We start from the raw sequence: 18746 nt of genomic DNA on the forward strand, positions 1-18746 counted from the left end.
TATTTTTTATTTCTTTTTTTTTTTTTATGTACCGCATAACTTTGGACCACGTCAACCGATTTCATCGGAAAGGTAGTGTCTCAGAGGTGGTCTCATACTAATCTGGTTGAGATCCGATCAGTGGATCATGAGATATATATATATTTTTTTTTTTTATATGGGAGTTGAAGTGGGTTTTTTTTTTGTTAAAAATTACTTGTTTATTATACTAATATTATAGATTTTGAGACGAGAAAGCCCTTTCACACAGCAGCTGTAAATCATAAAAAATGCAATATAGGTACGGTGACCATAAATATGGATTCAAAATGAAGGACAATTTTTCAAAAATATGCCTACATATATTTACGTAGTATAAAAATATCAAAAGAGTATTTATGATTCTAAATTCTTAATACATTTTAAACTTTAAAAATGAATCACGTTTTCTTCATCGATATTAATCTATTTTACATGAATATTTATTAAAGTATAGTAAAACATATTATAATTACAATAGCTTACACGAAAAGTGAAAATCTTTAAAAGATTATTTTATAGGCAAATGTGGAGTCGTTCAAAACGAAAACAACACTCTTCTTTTTTTTTTTTTATTTGGTACTTTTCGCAATTATTTGTCAAAAATCGACGTCATGAATCGACGTAAACGAGTTACAAAGTGCCCTTTACAAAAATATATAATTTGTGCAGGTTGCGCTCCATAGCATCTACATTCCTAATCCGATTTTTATTATCTTTGGCTCAAAGTTTATTGTAATGATATATTATTTTTAAAATAATGAAAAAAAAAATCAAATGAAACGCCTTTAGCAGTAATAATTTTCATTGAAGTCGCCACAAGTTATATATTTTGGGAAGAGGCACATCAATACCCTTCGAACTGTAAGTCGCTTACGTTGCTTTGGAGATTTTTTCATGAGATATTGAAGAAAAGCTACGAAAAGTACCAAAAAACACTTTTTTGAAAAAATCCATTGTCCGATAATTTTAAAATAACGAATAAAATGCGGGACAAATGCAGGACACTTGGAAAAAATCAGTACATTTTCAGGTTTTTCAGGTTTGAAAAACTACGCAGGACCGACCTTCGAAAAACAGTACGGTCCTGCAAAAAACAGAACGGATGGTCACCGTAAATATAGGTATAACGCATTTTTCAAATTGAGGGGTTGAAATTTTTTTTGTTTTTTAAACAGTGGAATCGTGTTTCTCCTCTCAAAATCTATTTCCCCTATTAACCGACCCATTTTAATGTTGCATTTTTCAAAGCTGCAGGATGAATACATTGCAACGCCAAAAAGTCACAATTGGTATGCACAAGAAAAACTCACATTGTACACTTTTAGTACGACAGTACATTTTTTTTAGCAGTTTGAGTGAAACAGAAGTCTCAATATTGCACGAAACCTTTCAAACAAGCAGTAATTGGTAGTTTAAGAACTAGTGTAAGTATAAAGTGGAGTACAATGGTTAGAAACTGTGCTGAAAACAGTTTGAAAGCCCCTGTGTCAGAAATTTTAAAAGCTCCAAAGCACTGATAAAAAGTTCACCAAATAAGCAAGCCGTTTCAAAGAAAAATATTTTTTCGAGGAGACCAAATGTATGATAAAGCGCGAAAAATGGCAAAATGCACAAGACAATGCGAGGAGTTTTTATTAGAGCAACAGAAGCCAAATAGAGTTTTTAGAACTTTTGCATGGAATTGAATGCAGTTTCCACCGATGTAGGTACTATTATTAGAAGTCTATCTTAAAATATAGAAAAAAATAGATAGTTGCCACTTGTTTGAAAATCGCAGTTTAAGTAAATTGATAAGAATATGGCTATTAAAAGAAAGAGGTTTAAGAAGTCTTACAGCCGAAAGTATTTTTGTGGAAGGTTGCCCCCCGTTTGAACATTTTTATTTAAATAAATTGATAAGAGAAATTAAATATTGCAAAGTGGGTATCAAACTGAGGTTTAAGAAGTCTTACAGCCGAAAATATTTGTGTGGAAGGTTGCCACCTGTTTGAACATTTTTATTTAAATTAATTGATAAGAGAAATTAAATATTGCAAAGTGGGTCTCAAACTGAAGATGTTTAAGAAAGTTTACTGCCCAGAATATTTTTGAGGGTTGCCACCTCTTTGAAAAATTTTATTAAATTAAATTGATAAAATAAATGAAATATTATAATACGGGTGTCAAAGAACACAAAAATAACGTTTATGTCGTAGTGAAGCGCGCTGGGTATTTGCTAGTATGAAAATAACAAGTAATTTTTAAGCAAAAAACAAATTCTCATATAAAAATAAAAATCAAATGCAAATGTGCGGTTTTAGCGTTTGGTATATTTAATAGGTTTTAACGATTGTATAATTCCAAAGCGAAATTGGCGTTCTTACTAGAGGTAAAGAAACATCGTTGTTTGTAAAACATCGATGTAACATCGATTGTTCTGACAACAGGGGCGGTCAAAGTTAAAATTAAGTAGACACACTGCACTGGTAATAAAAAGTTTGTAACCGGTAAATAAAGTTGCTGCTAATTTCTAATCCCTTTTCGCATTCTGTGTACTCTTGTAACCGGTAAATTTTGTTACCAGCTCATAAACTGGTAACAAATTATCGCCCCGTGAAATATGCAATGCCAGGATTTGCACAATTCTTCATAGCTGAATTGCTGAATATTTTAACTGCATTAACAACGTACCTAGAAACTCGGTGACAAGAACTGGTAACATTTTTTGTAATACAACAGTAACAGGTCTATTCTGCACCTTACCGAAGATTTTGTAACCGGACGCTTTCATTACCAAGAAATGTTACCAGTTCTTGTCACCGCCATTCTAGGTACGTCGGTAATGCAGTTGAAGTATTCAGCAATTCAGATATAAAGAATTTTGCAAATTTTGGCATTGCATATTTCACGAGGCAATATTTTGTTACCAGCGTATGACATGGTAATAAAATTTATCGGTTACAAGAGTGCACAGAATGCGAAAAGGGTTTAAAAATTTACAGGAACTTTACTTACCGGTTGCAAAATTTTTATTACCAGCGCAGAATAGACCTGCTTGGAAACGCTTGGGGCAGCATCGCTCGTAGTTGCACCAAAGGTTTAATTTTGAAGTGAAATAATCAAAAACAAACTTCTTCTTCTTCTTCTTCTTCTTTTTTGGCGCTGTAACCGCCTAAGCGATTTTGGCCGAGTTCAGCAAAGCACGCCAGTCGTTTCTCCTCTGTGCCAACTGACGCCAATTGGAAACGCCAAGTGAAGCCAAGTCCTTCTCCACCTGATCTTTCCATCGCAGTGGGGGCCTCCCTCTTCCTCTGCTTCCACCAGCGGGTTCCGAGTTGAATACTTTCAGAGCTGGAGCGTCGGTGTCCATTCGAACGACATGGCCAAGCCAGCGGAGCCGCTGTATTTTAATTCGCTGCACTATGTCTATGTCGTTGTAAAGCTCATACAGCTCATCGTTCCATCGTCTGCGGTACTCGCCGTCGCCAACGCGTAAAGGACCGTAAATCTTCCGCAAAATCTTTCTCTCAAACACCCCAAGAGCCGCCTCATCGGATGTTGTCATTGTCCATGCTTCTGCGCCATATACCAGCACGGGCATGATGAGTGACTTATAGAGCGTGGTTTTCGTACGTCGAGAGAGGACTTTACTCCTGAATTGCCTACTCAGTCCAAAGTAGCACTTGTTGGCAAGAGTGATTCTACGTTGGATTTCAATGCTGACATTATTATCCGTGTTAATGCTGGTTCCCAAGTAAACGAAATTCTCTACTTTCTCGAAATTGTAACTGTCAACAGTGACGTGGGTGCCAAGGCGCGAATGTGCTGACTGTTTGTTTGATGACAGGAGATACTTCGTCTTGTCCTCGTTTACCACCAGACCCATGCGCTTTGCTTCCCTATCCAACTTGGAAAAGGCAGAACAGACTTCGCGGTTTTTGTTACCGATGATGTCGATGTCATCGGCATAAGCCAGCAATTGCACGCTCTTGTAGTAAATTGTTCCTGAGCGGTTCAGTTCTGCAGCTCTTATTATCTTCTCCAACATCAGATTAAAGAAGTCACATGAAAGGGAGTCGCCCTGTCTGAAACCCCGTTTTGTGGCGAACGGCTCGGAGAGGTCTTTTCCAATTCTGACGGAGCTGGTGGTATTGCTCAACGTCATTTTACACAGCCGTATGAGTTTTGAGGGGATGCCAAATTCAGACATAGCGGCGTATAGGCAACTCCTTTTAGTGCTGTCAAAAGCGGCTTTAAAGTCGACAAATAGGTGGTGAGTGTCGATCCTTTTCTCGCGGGTCTTTTCCAAGATTTGGCGTATTGTGAATACCTGGTCTATGGAGGATTTGCTAGGTCTAAAGCCACACTGATAAGGCCCAATCAGTTCATTGACGGTGGGCTTCAGTCTTTCGCACAATACGCTCGATAAGACCTTGTAACCTATGCTTAGAAGGCTGATCCCGCGGTAGTTGGCGCGAATGGCGGGGTCACCTTTCTTGTGGATTGGGCAGAGCACACTTAAATTCCAGTCGTCGGGCATGCGTTCATCTGACCATATTCTGCACAAGAGTTGATGCATGCACCTTATCAACTCCTCGCCGCCGTACTTGAATAGCTCAGCTGGCAGGCTGTCAGCTCCAGCGGCTTTGTTGTTTTTCAGCCGCGTTATTGCTATACGTACCTCGTCATAGTCAGGCGGTGGAACGTCGACTCCGTCATCATCGACTGCGGGCTCGGGTTCTTCTTCTCCACAACTTTCTGTGCTGCTGCCATTTAGTAGGGCGGAAAAGTGTTCCCTCCATAATTTAAGTACGCTCTGGACATCAGTTACTAGGTCGCCATTATTGTTCTTACAGGAGTGCGCCCCGGTCTTGAAACCTTCCGTAAGTCGCCTAACTCTCTGGTAAAATTTTCGGGCATTCCTCCTGTCGGCCAGCATTTCAAGCTCTTCGCACTCACGTATTTCTGCCTCTCTCTTCTTGTTGCGGCAAATACGTCTCGCTTCCCTCTTCAGATCCCTATAGCGGTCCCACATAGCGCGCGTTGCGCCCGATCGCAGCGTGGCCCTGTAGGCGGCATCTTTTTTCTCTGCAGCTTCCTGACACTCCTCATCGTACCAGTTGTTCTTTCGGGCTCGCTGAAATCCGACTACTTCTTCGGCGGCGGTACTTAATGAGCGGGAAATGTGGTTCCACTGCTCGCATATGTCGGTTTGTTGAAGAGTGCTCTCTGAGAGCAGGTGTGAGAGTCGAGTAGCGAAAGCGCTGGCTGTCTGTTGTGATTGCAGCTTTTCGACGTTAAGCTTTCCTTGCATATTTGGGCGCACATTTTTTGCTGCACATAGGCGGGTGCGTATCTTGGCTGCAACAAGATAGTGGTCCGAGTCGATGTTTGGGCCTCGGAGTGTGCGTACGTCTAAAACACTGGAAGCGTGCCTTCCGTCTATCACAACATGATCGATTTGGTTTCTCGTTTTTCGATCCGGAGACAGCCAGGTAGCTTGATGGATCTTTTTATGCTTGAACCTAGTACTGCATACTACCATGTTTCGGGCCCCGGCGAAGTCGATCAGCCTCAATCCGTTGTCGGACGTTTCGTCGTGGAGGCTGAATTTTCCGACGGTGGTTCCAAAGATCCCTTCTTTGCCCACCCTGGCATTGAAGTCGCCAAGCACGATTTTGATATCATGACGGGGGCAGCGCTCGTACGTGCGCTCCAAGCGCTCATAGAAGAGATCCTTGGATGCCTCATCCTTCTCTTCCGTCGGGGCATGGGCGCAGATGAGCGAGATGTTGAAGAATCTCGCTTTGATGCGGATTGTGGCTAGACGCTCGTCCACCGGGGTGAACGACAGTACTCGGCGACGGAGTCTCTCTCCCACCACAAATCCAACTCCGAATTTGCGCTCCTTTACATGGCAGCTGTAGTAGACGTCGCAAGGCCCCAGACATTCTTTGCCTTGCCCCGTCCAACGCATTTCTTGGATGGCGGTGATGTCAGCTTTTGTCCTTACGAGGACATCAACCAGCCGGGCAGAGGCACCTTCCCCATTAAGGGTCCGGACATTCCAGGTGCATGCCCTCAAATCGTAGTCCTTTAAACATTTGCCGTGGTCGTCATCATAAGGGGGGGTCTCATCCGAGGCTTTGCCTTGCTTCTTCACTGGAAGTGGTTTTTACGTGGCGGGTCCCAAGCCCAGCGCACAACCCATTGCTGGGACGGGGGTGGTTTCGCAACCAAATACACGTTTATATAGCGAGCCGCTTGCTCCAAGCAGACACCCGCTTGCAGCCGCACCTACTGGTGAACAGACGCTGCAGACTTCAGTGAGCCCTTAAACCGAATAAGTCAGAGTGGCCCCACCGAAGCTCCCTCTCTTTCTGCCGTGACCCAAGGCTCCACTCGGATTGGTTACCGCATCTCGCACATGGGTTGCTCACGTTGCCCAGAGTGCGCGAACGAGGACGCAAGAGTCGGGATTGAGTATAGCCATGCAACTGTAACTGCATACCCAGCGCAATGACTATACCCCATTGCACTCCACCAAAACAAACATCAAAAACAAACACCACGGATTAATTCAATATATAACAAAGTGGCTTTATTAGTCAAATTGGTGAAATGTGTATTGTGATTTTTGGTATACAATGGGCCGTTTGAATAAAAATAAGCAAGGTTGCATGAAATTGCATTTTCACATTAGGATGGTTCACCCGCTTAGTTACTTGGTTTAGCGTAGAGGCCTAAACATGCCGGCCCCCTTGCTATACGCAACAGCAGTAGAGCGATTCAGCCATTACTCCTCCATGTGAAAAAAAACTATTCTAAACTTATTAGCTTTATTGCTTTCCATTAAGCTGGATCCGCAGCTGCCACTTTTTGGTGAGCGTGTCGGTTTCCTATGGCTGTAGAAGAAATAATGAAATAAACAGGACATGGCTTAACATTTCAGTGCACAAATTTTGTACACATTTATTCAAAAATCAATAAATAGTTTGTTTTAGAGCTGTCAAACTATCGATAGTCAAGTCCATCGATGTTTTACGATATGTTTCATATGTTTTTCTAAATCCATTTATTTTTCATTATCTTGGTTTTATAAATTTGTTTATTTTAGCGGCTCACGGTTGCATTTTAGTATCGAGAAATGTTTCCAGAAATTTATTCGCCGTGTAAACAGTCAAAAAGCGATTTCAGAAATTTTCCCTTCAATTCGCCTTTTGGAATAAGAAAATGTCTTTCGAAAGTCTCTTTACATTCAAGGTGCCACTGCTTATGTAACTGCTTTCTGTAATTTCTCAATTTGATAATCTTTTGAAATATACTGCTTTGCCAGGTCTGACATGCTCATAAGACGGCAATGACACCTCTGCTATTTCCATGCTTAAAAAAAATGGCGCTTGCCATGAACCATCTAAACCAGCCGTGCCCAGCGCAGGGCACTTGCCTATTGAATTCTGCCAGCGCAGGGCACTTGCTTATGGAGTTCTGCCGGCGTTGGGCATGTCTGATCTATTGTATTTAAGAAAATAATAATAATAGTCGATAACGGCATTTTTAATCGGTTGTTTCATGCACACACATGGTTTCATTCCGTTTCATTCCCATGGCGGCGAAAAAATGAGGGCGCTGGAAAAAAAATTATTTTTCTCGCACACCGTCCTGGGTGATCTTCATTCGTTCGTTCATGAAATAATGCTGCCAAGTTTTGTTCACTTTGAACCAATGCGTGAAAATAGCCCTGTTCGCGTACGCACTATCCAGTAAATCCAGTACTAACTTTACTGGTTTTTTACTGGATGTCGTTTTCGTACGCAAAAACTTGCAAGAAACTAGCAAAAGAGGGGAAATTGAGAGAGCAAAAGTGACAGCTGAACTTGCAAGTTTTACTGGATTTTTACTGGATAAATTTTTACTAGCAACTATTTGCTAGTAATAAAAACAGCTGATGGCATGATGCTTATCACATTAAGAAAATAATTGTTTGTGGTGCTTTTAGAGTGGCAATTGACAAAATAAACCTATTTAAATATATAATAAGATGGAAAACACTAGTTTTCTAAGAAAATTGCATCGGAAAATAACAAATTAATCAGCTGTTTATAAAACTAGCAACTTCTTGCTGGTTTTGCGTTTTCGTACTTTCTTGCATATTTCACTCATTGGGAGTAAATATTGGCTTACTCTCCGAAATTTGGTTACTGGCAAGTTACTGGATATTTTTTGCTGGAGAATACGAAAACACAACTAATGTCAAAAGCGCTAGGGAAGAGAAGACGTATCAATGAAACGATAGTGGCGATAGCGCTAAAACTATCGATAGTTATTTCAAGTGATCAGACTATCGATGCTATCGATAGTATCGTCGATAGTTTGACAGCTCTAGTTTGTTTCCATAATTCATTTGGGAATAAAAAGTAAATAAATGGTATCGTATAAAACAGAGACTACATAGCAGTCATACGTAGTTTAGGACGGCAAGCCCCTGACAATACCCAGCCGAATATGCTATTTTGAGCCACGAGAGGGCCGAAGGACGTGGGCAGGCTGCCCGGCAGAACGATCTCCGGGTAGGCGTCTGCTCCTAGCACCAAGCGGATTGGAGTCGATGTGAAGAAGTTCGGGTCTGCCAGGTGAATATTGTTATATGTCGCGGCTATCGAGCGGTCGACACTGGCGGTAGGGCTTAGCTGCACGTAGTTAGCGACTACTGTTGCGTGGATCGCCAGCCGGCGCTTTAAGTACGTGTTAAAATAATTTGACAGCTGTGGTCTGTAGCTCGTCGTTTTCATTGTGTTCGGGCTATAACGCTTTTATCGCCACTTCTGGGGTTCCACAGTGTAGTATCCTTGGCCCAATTATTTTTCCTCTCTTTACTAATGACATTGGATATTTTTTAAAGCACTCTAAAGTTTTTTCTCTACACTGACGACTTAAAATTTTTTAGAAGCATTACTTGTTTGTCAGATGTTCTGTCCTTACAAGACGATCTTAATAACTTGGCTAATTGGAGTGGATCTTGGAGTGACGTTTGGCTCGGTGTTTACCTTTGTGAATCACATTAACTATGTTATCCCTAAAGCCTACTCTAACCTAGACTTTATTCGCCGCTATGGAAGGGACTTTTAATATCCGTATACCCGGAGAACTTTAGTTAATTCTTTAGTACGATCAAAATTGGAAGTGCTCGCTGTTTACTAATAGGGAGGAAATCACTTGAATCGAGAAGATCCATTCAGTCCCTGATCTTCTTTTATGAAACCATTTCTGGTCTCATTGATTGCCCGGAGCTACGGAGCGGAAGTGCTCGCTGTTTACTAATAGGGATGAAATCACTTGAATCGAGAAGATCCATTCAGTCCCTGATCTTCTTTTATGAAATAATTTCTGGTCTCATTGATTGCCCAGAGCTACGCTTTCAGTATTCGTTTCATGTCAATCTAATCAAAGCCAATTGCCATTATTTTTACAACATTGCCAGTGCCCTTATTGAATTCCATGGTACAATAAAAACAGGTAGAAGCCAAATTGACATCAAACCTACAAAAGTCAAAGTTTTCGGGAGAGTAAAAATAAAAATGAGCGTGTGTAAGGAAAAATAAAAAATTACATTTCGCTGGTTGACGTTTTTGAGTAAATTTGAAGTTTTGTTTCTATTTATTTATTTTTCTTTAGTTAAAATTTGTTAATTTGTATGTTGTTTTATGTTTTTAATTTATGAGTTGCAGTGTTGTTGGAGGGACTTTCCGGCATAAGGGTCATAGGAACAGCACTTGGCATCTAACGTGCCTTTCCTGTACCTCCCGGTGCATTTATGAAATCTGCTGTTTTAAAATGTTTAACGCACAGCAAGGCATTTCGCTGCAGCTCTGGCCCACAGCTGCTTTCGCAACGCTCTTTACGCGAAGGACATTGAGGCACGTTAAATGGTATCTGCTTCATATTTAACACCACATAAAAAACAACGCTTCGGTGTTGCATTTTTAACACATACATTAAGTATAAACTGCACAACACTACAAAAATTCAAATGTTAATTAAAATTTGTTATTAACGAACATTCAAAAAAAAAAACAACGATATGACATTCAAAGCGTAACGAAATATAGGAAATAAATGAAAAACAAGTTGAAGTTTAAAGGTTTGGTTCTCATGAGAGCAACGTCATTTTGGCTTCTACCTGTATTTATGTGCCTTGATTGAATTCAATCGAATATTTAGTAGCCTTGATCTGGATTTTGCACTCCCGAGATCCCGTTTTGGCTCTCTGATTGAATCTCTATATTCTTTAGACTTACATTTTTAGTAAAGTTAAACTTGTGAATCAAGTCTGTAAGGTTTATACAATCATGGACTCAATAAATAAAATGAAATGTAATGAAATTAAATGAATACCCATTCTGAATTGAATAGTGTAAGTAAGAGCGCCACTTTTTAATTTAATAAACGGTCATCTTAGGATAGCCCAAGATTTCAGTTCAATCTTTTCATGGGACCCATCAACATTGAGCGCGTTTATGACTTGGGGCTTCAGCGGAAGGGATAGATGTTTTATGTTGTTACATAGAACTGTCGAAATCGCAGACTCCTGTAAAATACACCACAAAAAAATCAATTTCAAAAAATAGTACATATTACGAAATCGTTTGATAAATTTTAAATAACGAACGTACATATAAATCTCAGTTGCAGTTCGAGTATACCTGGAAGTATCTGGCGACTGGTGCATTTTGGGCTTATTAGCGCGCTAGCTGCTCTGTAGTGATCTTCTGGCTAGATATTGCGTCCTTGATTGTGCTCTAAAAAAAATGATTTTAAGCGCAGTATAAATATCGCATACGGGTTTTGCACAAATTCAGAATACCGAGTTCTCACCAAATTTATTTTTGAATACCAAAGTGATTTTAGTAGTAGTAGCAAATACACAATGATCAGGTGAATAAACGTGTAACACCTCTGACAGCCAGTTTCACCAGATTAATTTAAGTGAAAATTACTTTGATTTTCGAATATTTGGTTTCACCAATCCATTTTAATTTGTTTTTAATTTCGATTTAACAGCCAGTTTCACCAGATTCATTTAAGTTTGATTTTCGAATTTTTGGTTTCACCAATCCATTTTAATTTGTTTTTAAGTTTGATTTAAGTGACCTATGCTCTTCACTTAAATAAAAATTAAATCAAAATAACCACACTCAGAGGTGTTACACGTTTAATCACCTGATCATTGTGTATCTGCTGCTTACTTGCATACCAGCTCTGCTTTTACAACAAAGTGTGCCAAAGCTTTCAAAAGCTCTCAGTACAAATGAAAGCGTTCGCTGGCCTAGTCTGTTTTACAACCACTTTTTACTCGCTTAAATAAATAGCTTATTGAAACTGAAAATAATTTAAATGAGAATTAAATAAAAAATTAAATTAAAGTTAATTTCCACTTAAATGAATCTGGTGAAACTGCCTGTAAGTGACCTATGCTCTCCACTTAAATAAAAATTAAATCAGCCTCAGGCTGCGTTTCTTCAAACTCACTTAAGTGGAAATTAACTTTAATTTAATTTTTTATTTAATTCTCATTCAAATTATTTTCAGTTTCAATAAGCTCTTGAGCAAAAAGTGTTGGTAAAACAGAATTGTCAAGCGAAAGCTTTAATTTTGTGCATGTCTATATAAATTGTAGCTTTTGAAAGCTTTGGCACGCGTGTGTTGTAAAAGCAGGGCTAGTATACAAGTAGGCAGCAGATACACAAAATTTAGGTGTGTGTATATAGATCAGCTGATTAAACGTGCAACATCTCTGACAGCCAGTCTCACCAAACCCATTTATGTGGAAATTAACTTTAATTTAATTTTTTTATATAATTCTCATTTAAATTATTTTCAGTTTCAATAAGCTATTTATTTATTTTTTTTATTAAAAATAATTTAAATTTTTTTCAAAAAGGGGTATTTTTTGTTGTTTTTTTTCTCAAAAGAAAGCTTAGGTATTTATCTTTAAGAGCTTTTATCAAAGAAACCAATTGTAAGTAATTAGTAAAGGATCCTACTGAGGAATACCAAGCCGCAATAAAAGAGAATTTAAAGAATTCTACAAAAATAATAAAGGCGGACCAAATACATACTTTGACAACTATGAATCCATCAGCTCCTCCAATGAATGCACTACCTAAAATCCACAAATGAGGCACACCTATGAGACCAATCATAAATCACAAATCGGCCCCAAGCTACAAGCTATCAAAATATTTAAAAACTATACTAAAGGATAACCTTGGATTGCCCAATAAGTACACAATGGATGCATTTCTTTATTCATTCTGAATGTTTGGAATAAACTTTTTTGTTTACTTATTCTTTAGAACGTTCCTGATGATATGTTAACGTATATTTCAAACGCATTCTGTTTATTCCGGCTGTGAAATGGGATTATCCGGAATGTATAAAGAAACGCAGCCAATATCTAGTACAACGGAACTGATTGAAAAAATAAGAGACTCAGTTATAACGATGGATACTAAACTGGTATCATTCGACATAAAAAAATCTATACCCATCGGTACCCATAATGGAAACAATAGATATCCTATTCAAAATACTGACAGAAAAAACAGCAAACAGAGAAATCGCCGTGGAGATAACTAACATTGGGTGATTTGCGTCACATAAGTGGCACGGCACGACGAAGCGATGGGCATTCTTTGCGGCGTTTCGCTTTACTGCACTGAAGCGGGTCATGGTTGTCTGAAATACGCTTTTTTTATTTAGGTGCCTCAGTTAAGTTATATTTTTTTTTGTACGTTGTTGTTGGGTAGCGAGCGATTAAATATATAAAAGTAAAACGGATCGGCGAGAAAGTTTCGTTTTCCTTTTGCAAATCTTAAATTTTACGATCTAAGCAGGGCGTTCTTGGGCATATCGAAATTGGAAACTGGCACGTGTAAACGCAGAATTACCCATGTATTGTGGTTGATGGGTCACACCGGTGCTATATATTTTCCTATGCAGGGTTGTACCGGAAGACAAAAAAATAAATGTCGCCCTGACATTATGACAATTCTAAAGGCTCTGTTATGCATACTTGGCATTGCATGCACTGCTATACCATTTTTACGTAGAAATCAAAAACCTACAGACTTTTACGTATGTAATACTGTGCGTTGGGTAACCGCTTACACGCGAAGCTCATTTAACAGATTCCTTATGTGACAACTCTCAAGCAATGCCAAGTATGCATAACGGAGCCTTAACAAATTTCAGAGGCAACATGAGAAAGTGTCAAACTGAGGGCATTCGCAAGAAATTTGTTTTTGTTCAGCTGATTTGTTATTTTTTTTCCAAATTGATGGCTTAAATTCTGCCAATGTAAAACAAAACTTTCTTTGTACTTTGGAGACTTTTGTTTAGCCAAGATCGACACCCAACAGCCTGGGGGCGGAAAAAAAAAAGTTTAGGGTGCCACTGTATGTTACCATTGCCAAAAACAGGGTAGCTCATATCCCAAAAAATTGCAAGTGTAATATAAAATTTTTGGTAAAATTCTTATGTACCAGCCAATTTGTTTTGCGCAAAAGAAAGTAGAGTATCTAGAGGCAAAATTAGTGCATACGTATCTGAATACGACACGGCAAAAAGAAGACAAAAAATATTTGCAACGATAGCCTTCTTAATGGCTGACGACAAAGCGCGATAATTTAACCGACCTACTACGTGCACCTGGTGGCATTTATTTAAGTGTGGTTACTTCTGTCTACAAGTGGCAATTAATGAAATTTATTTTTATGAATGATTTCATTACAAGCATGTGAAAAAAAATTATTTCTCCACAAACGAGAAATAGATGGCGCCGCTGGAAGTTATGTAGTAGCGGCTTTATGCGGAGACTTAAGTTGACATTTCTACTCAGCGGCTCACATTACGATTTCCTGAATGAAAAAAAAAACATTCAATCGATGGCCACATGGAGTAAAACAGTAAAATGGGTGAGTATGTCTTTTATTTCTTATATAATGTTCAGTAAATGCTCTAGTTCTTCAAAATATTTCTTTTCTTTTTTCTTATCAGTGCAATACAGAATTAAAAAAAATTAGAAGGCAGAGGAAAATTGCTGCATTGTTTCATAATCAACATTTACGATAATGGTGGCGATTTTGAAGATGGCGACTATGATGAAGACGTCGAGACACGTCCGCCACCTTATGTGCGTGCAAACGGTGTATCGCATGCACAAGACGGTTTCCACCCAGCCGATTCAAATTCTGTGGAATCTGACTCGCAGTTGACTACTGGCGGAGGCAGCAAACGTTCGCAGCAACTAGTTTATAACAATAACACTGGTCTACAAGGGTTTTGCGAATAAGACGGGACCTGGTGTTTCCGAACGGATTTTTCGTGCTGAACACGAATCTGGGGTCCAAAACTTCCCATCACGTCACGTTTTCGAGAAAAAAGGGGTTGAAACCCCTAAAAACAGCGTTTTTGGCCATTTTTGAAAAATTGTAGAGCTGAACCCTGACGTGCTACAAACTTTGTATATGTCAGAAATTAAAGGCTAAATCGTGCCCTTTCGAATGAGCCCTATGCCGAATTAATCGCATGCACCCTTAGATCAGGGGGTGTATTTGTGTCTAGGAGTCCAATTTTTATATCCACCATATTCGACCCGTCATCTTAAATTTTTAAAATCTAACTGCAGATTCGTAATCAGCGACTTTTAATATAGTTAAAACCTTGGCATTATTAATTTTCTATGATCGTTTAAGATTAAATTCTTTCTGTGATCAATTTTTCCTGCACCCCTAAACACAAATACACCCCCTGCTTTAAGGGTGCACGCGATCAATTCGGCATAGGGCTCATTCGAAAGGGCACGGTTTAGCCTTTAATTTCTGATATATGCAAAATTTGTACCACGTCAGGGTTCAGCTCTATAATTTTTCGAAAATGGCCAAAAACGCTGTTTTTAGGGGTTTCAACCCCTTTTTTCTCGAAAACGTGACGTGATGGGACATTTTTGACCCCGGATTCGTGTTCAGCACGAAAAATCCGTTCAGAAACACCAGGTCCCGTCTTATTCGCAGAAAAAAAGTTGAAATTTGTAGACCAGTGTAATGACACATCTATTGTAAGTCATCGCGAAGGCACGCCAATAGGAGAACTTACGCCACACGAGGAGATTCTCTATTTGCGCCGACAATTGGCTAAACTAAATCGTCGCGTGCTGAACATCGAAATCAACAATGAGCAGCGTTTACAACGCGAAAAAATCGTATATTGTTTGGGCTTAGCATACTTTGTATTGAAGGCTGTCTTTTGGCTAAATCGTAATTGGAGCTTATGCAATATTTAAACGCAACAGAAGTGCAGCAGCGACGCATTAGTTTGCCATGCATTTTCGTAGTATTTTGAAAATCGTTACAATTTATTAGGGATTGACGGAGGATGTAAACTACGAAACATCTTATTTGGAGGGAACGTAACGCAAATTATCCACTTATTGATATATACCCTGAATTCCAAAATGCAAAAAATACATACCATCAGTCTCTTTCATTCAAAAATTATTGCAGATTAAAATGACCAGCTTGCACAACCTTGTATCTAGCATTGCGGCCTGGTTGTGAATATTATTGGACAGTTCCATCTGCTGTGGTGTAGAAATGAAAGACTTGCTTTGTATTTTTGCATTTTGAAACCCAGGAGTACATACCTATGTACATAAAAACGTTGATCACCATTTTTTTTTGTATTGACAGCAATGGAGAAAGTGTGTATTTGAATTTAATCTAATTGTCTTTGAACACTTTGATTTTTATTAGTCTAAAAATTATGCCGATACTCTCATTTTTATAAGCATATATCGAAATAAAAGGGAAGTGACCAATGTGACGACTATTTGATTGTTTTATAGAGAATCCGATACGATACCGAAAGTACTCGGAACTCGATTCTCAAAAGGATCGACAGTAACCAATTTTTAAAAGTATCTATACTGAGTACTCCAAAGCAGCATTCAATCGACGTTATTTGGGATTAATATATTAATTTGAATAAAGTCCTGCCAGCTAGTGAGATTTTCTTACTAAGCATTGAAATGTTACCAACATATGTATATGTAAAGAAAGTACTCGAATCTCACAAGTACTCGATACTCCCAACACTAAACATAATATAATGGATTTGCATTATACCAACTCAAGACTCAAGCATACATTCCGAATTATGTTACCTTTGCCCAGGTGAGGACTTAGCATCACACCTTAATCCGCAGGTGAGTGGTAAATTTAACGTGATACCATGTGTTTATAATTTCTGTAAACTCGATTTAGGAACCGAACCTTCTGTAACTAAATGGAAACGGCAGTTGAAATATACGGGTTGCAACGAGGAGCTGTCTTACGATTCTTCTATCTAATGGTTAGACTTCGAGGATCTCTGCTATGTGTAGGTGAGTGATGAAAAGATTTTCATATGATTTATTGAACATGTTGTTAGAAACCCAGGCGAGTTGATATAGGGTGGTGTTATAGGACCGGCATATGTGTGTTTTTGTTGTTGCCCCTTTTTTATATTTCAAATACGCTTGTAGGCAATTGTGAAAATTTTTCGACAGTATATATATTGAAATATTGTCGGCAATGGGCTGGCAATTGTCACTCTGACAAAATTGTCGCCACAATAGCGAAAAAACTAAATAGCCGCGTCGGAGAGCTTTCACAGGAGAATTTAGTGAATTTATTTATATGGTAATTGCGCGCATTTCGTTACCTTTTTACTTTAATTTGAATGTTTCTCAAAACTAAAATAAAGCGCAAATGCAATTATTACATATGAATTTCATATAAATTTCATATGACTGGCGTCAATTTTTCACCGATAATTTTAAACCCGACAATGACACTTTTTCACATTTTCAATGGAATCTCTCATGAGGTATAGAAGTGGAATTTGTATGGGTACTGACGGAGTGGAATATTGATGTAGTTGGTGTCTCGTTGAGAGGGTTAGGTAATCATATAAGGGGTAGAATCAAGAAGCATTCGGTGGCTTCTCAATTCTCTCGTTGTACGGTGGCAGTAGGATAAGTTTTGCCAGCGGTCGTGTTACCTGACCCTTCTCTGTGGTGATGTCCACCACACGCACTCGGTTGTCGGAACCGGGGTGCAGGTTGATTACTCTGCCTAATCTCCATTCGTTAGGCGCTAAATTGTCCTCTCTTATAACGACGAGATCACCGATCTCCATATTCTGCTTTGGATTTTTCCACTTAATTCGCTTCTGTAGTTCGCCTGCAAAAGGTTTGATGTAAAGCCTTTAATTTCTGCCACCTATTTATTATGGAGGCTGGGTTTTCATTTACATCTAATTCCGGTGGCGCGAGTAAATGACCGCCTATGAGGAAATGACCGGGAGTTAGAGGCTCCAAGTCAGTTGGCTCGTTCGATGAGGGACTTAACGGTCGCGAGTTGAGACAAGACTCAACTCGGCATAATAAGGTACTGAGCTCCTCAAAGGTGTATTTGTGGGTGGATGCAATCTTTTTGAAGTGGTTTTTGAAACTTTTTACACCCGCCTCCCACAGTCCGCCCATGTGAGGAGCTGCTGGGGGTATAAAATGCCATGTAAGTGTTTGATGACTATATTTCGATATGGTTTTATCACGCGCTTCTGCTATGAACGCCTTCATTTCAGATCGTAATGATCGAGAAGCTCCGACAAAATTGGTACCGTTGTCGGAGTACATGTTTTTCGGACATCCTCTTCTACCAACAAACCTAGCGAATGCTGCCAGAAAGGATGGGGTGCTGAGATCGCTTGTCGCTTCTAAGTGAATTGCTTTAGTCGTAAAACAAACGAAAAGGCAAACGTAGCCTTTGGAAATGCGGCAACCGCGGCCGCGATAGCTCTTAATCTCAAAGGGCCCGGTAAAATCGACACCTGTGTTTGTAAACGCACGCGAGAATGTTGTGCGTTCTTTCGGTAGGTTACCCATAAGTTGGGTTTGTGACCGTTTCTTATAGATAGTGCAGACTTTGCAGTCGTGGATGACGGACCTGATCATGTTTTTGACTCGGGGAATCCAATATTGCGTCCTAATGAGACGTAACATTAGTTGGTTTTCCCCATGCAAAGAAATCTCATGGACAAACTGGACAAGAAGGCGAGAAAATCTACAATCGTATGGAAGGATAATTGGATGGCGCTCATTATAGGCCAGATCTTGAGACGCGCCGAGGCGACCACCCATCCTCATGATATCATCTCTATCGAGAAATGGATTAAGGGGCAAAACTTCACTCTTCGCATCGATGGATTCCCCGGATTTCAATTTACTATACTCTTCAAAGTAATGTTGCTTTTGACAGATTTTTATCAAGCGTTGAGTCGTTGTTTTAATTTCATCAGCGGAAATTAAAGAAGTGTCGGCTCGAAACGAAGCTCTTGTTTTTGGATGGGTTCTTTGAAAAAATCTTATAATATATGATAAAACTCTCAAAGCCCTAGGCAATGCTGAAAATCTATCTAAAATATTAGTTGCATTATTTATTTTAGTTGCTGCGTGCACATGCACCCTCTTTTCCTCGACTATTGTGTTGTAGTTTGCCTCTTGTACAGGCCATTTAGTTTGGTCTTCTTGTAACCAAGAAGGTCCCTGCCACCACAAGGGATTGTCAACCAATTCGTAAGCAGGCAGTCCTCGGCTGGCTAAATCTGCTGGATTTGATGCCGAATCCACATGCAGCCAGTTCTTA

At 39.3% G+C, this 18746-nt stretch overlaps 2 protein-coding genes across 2 annotated transcripts; one reads left to right on the top strand and one right to left on the bottom strand.

Moving 5' to 3' along the window:
* The first annotated feature begins 13972 nt into the window (after positions 1-13972).
* LOC118746573 (transport and Golgi organization protein 11-like) lies at positions 13973-15564 on the top strand. Its single transcript, XM_036480415.1, has 3 exons — positions 13973-13976; positions 14079-14330; positions 15096-15564. Exons 1-3 carry the CDS (start codon positions 13973-13975, stop codon positions 15341-15343), a joined length of 504 nt encoding a protein of 167 aa, XP_036336308.1. The 3' UTR covers positions 15344-15564.
* A 1696-nt stretch (positions 15565-17260) lies between these two features.
* LOC118746574 lies at positions 17261-17737 on the bottom strand. The gene has a single exon (XM_036480416.1). The coding sequence runs from the start codon at positions 17735-17737 to the stop codon at positions 17261-17263; it is 477 nt and encodes a 158-aa protein (XP_036336309.1).
* Positions 17738-18746: the final 1009 nt, after the last annotated feature.

This window comes from Rhagoletis pomonella, unplaced genomic scaffold (assembly GCF_013731165.1).
Source record: "Rhagoletis pomonella isolate Grant_MI unplaced genomic scaffold, Rhpom_1.0 Rhpom_scaffold_00010, whole genome shotgun sequence".
NCBI lineage: Eukaryota > Metazoa > Arthropoda > Insecta > Diptera > Tephritidae > Rhagoletis > Rhagoletis pomonella.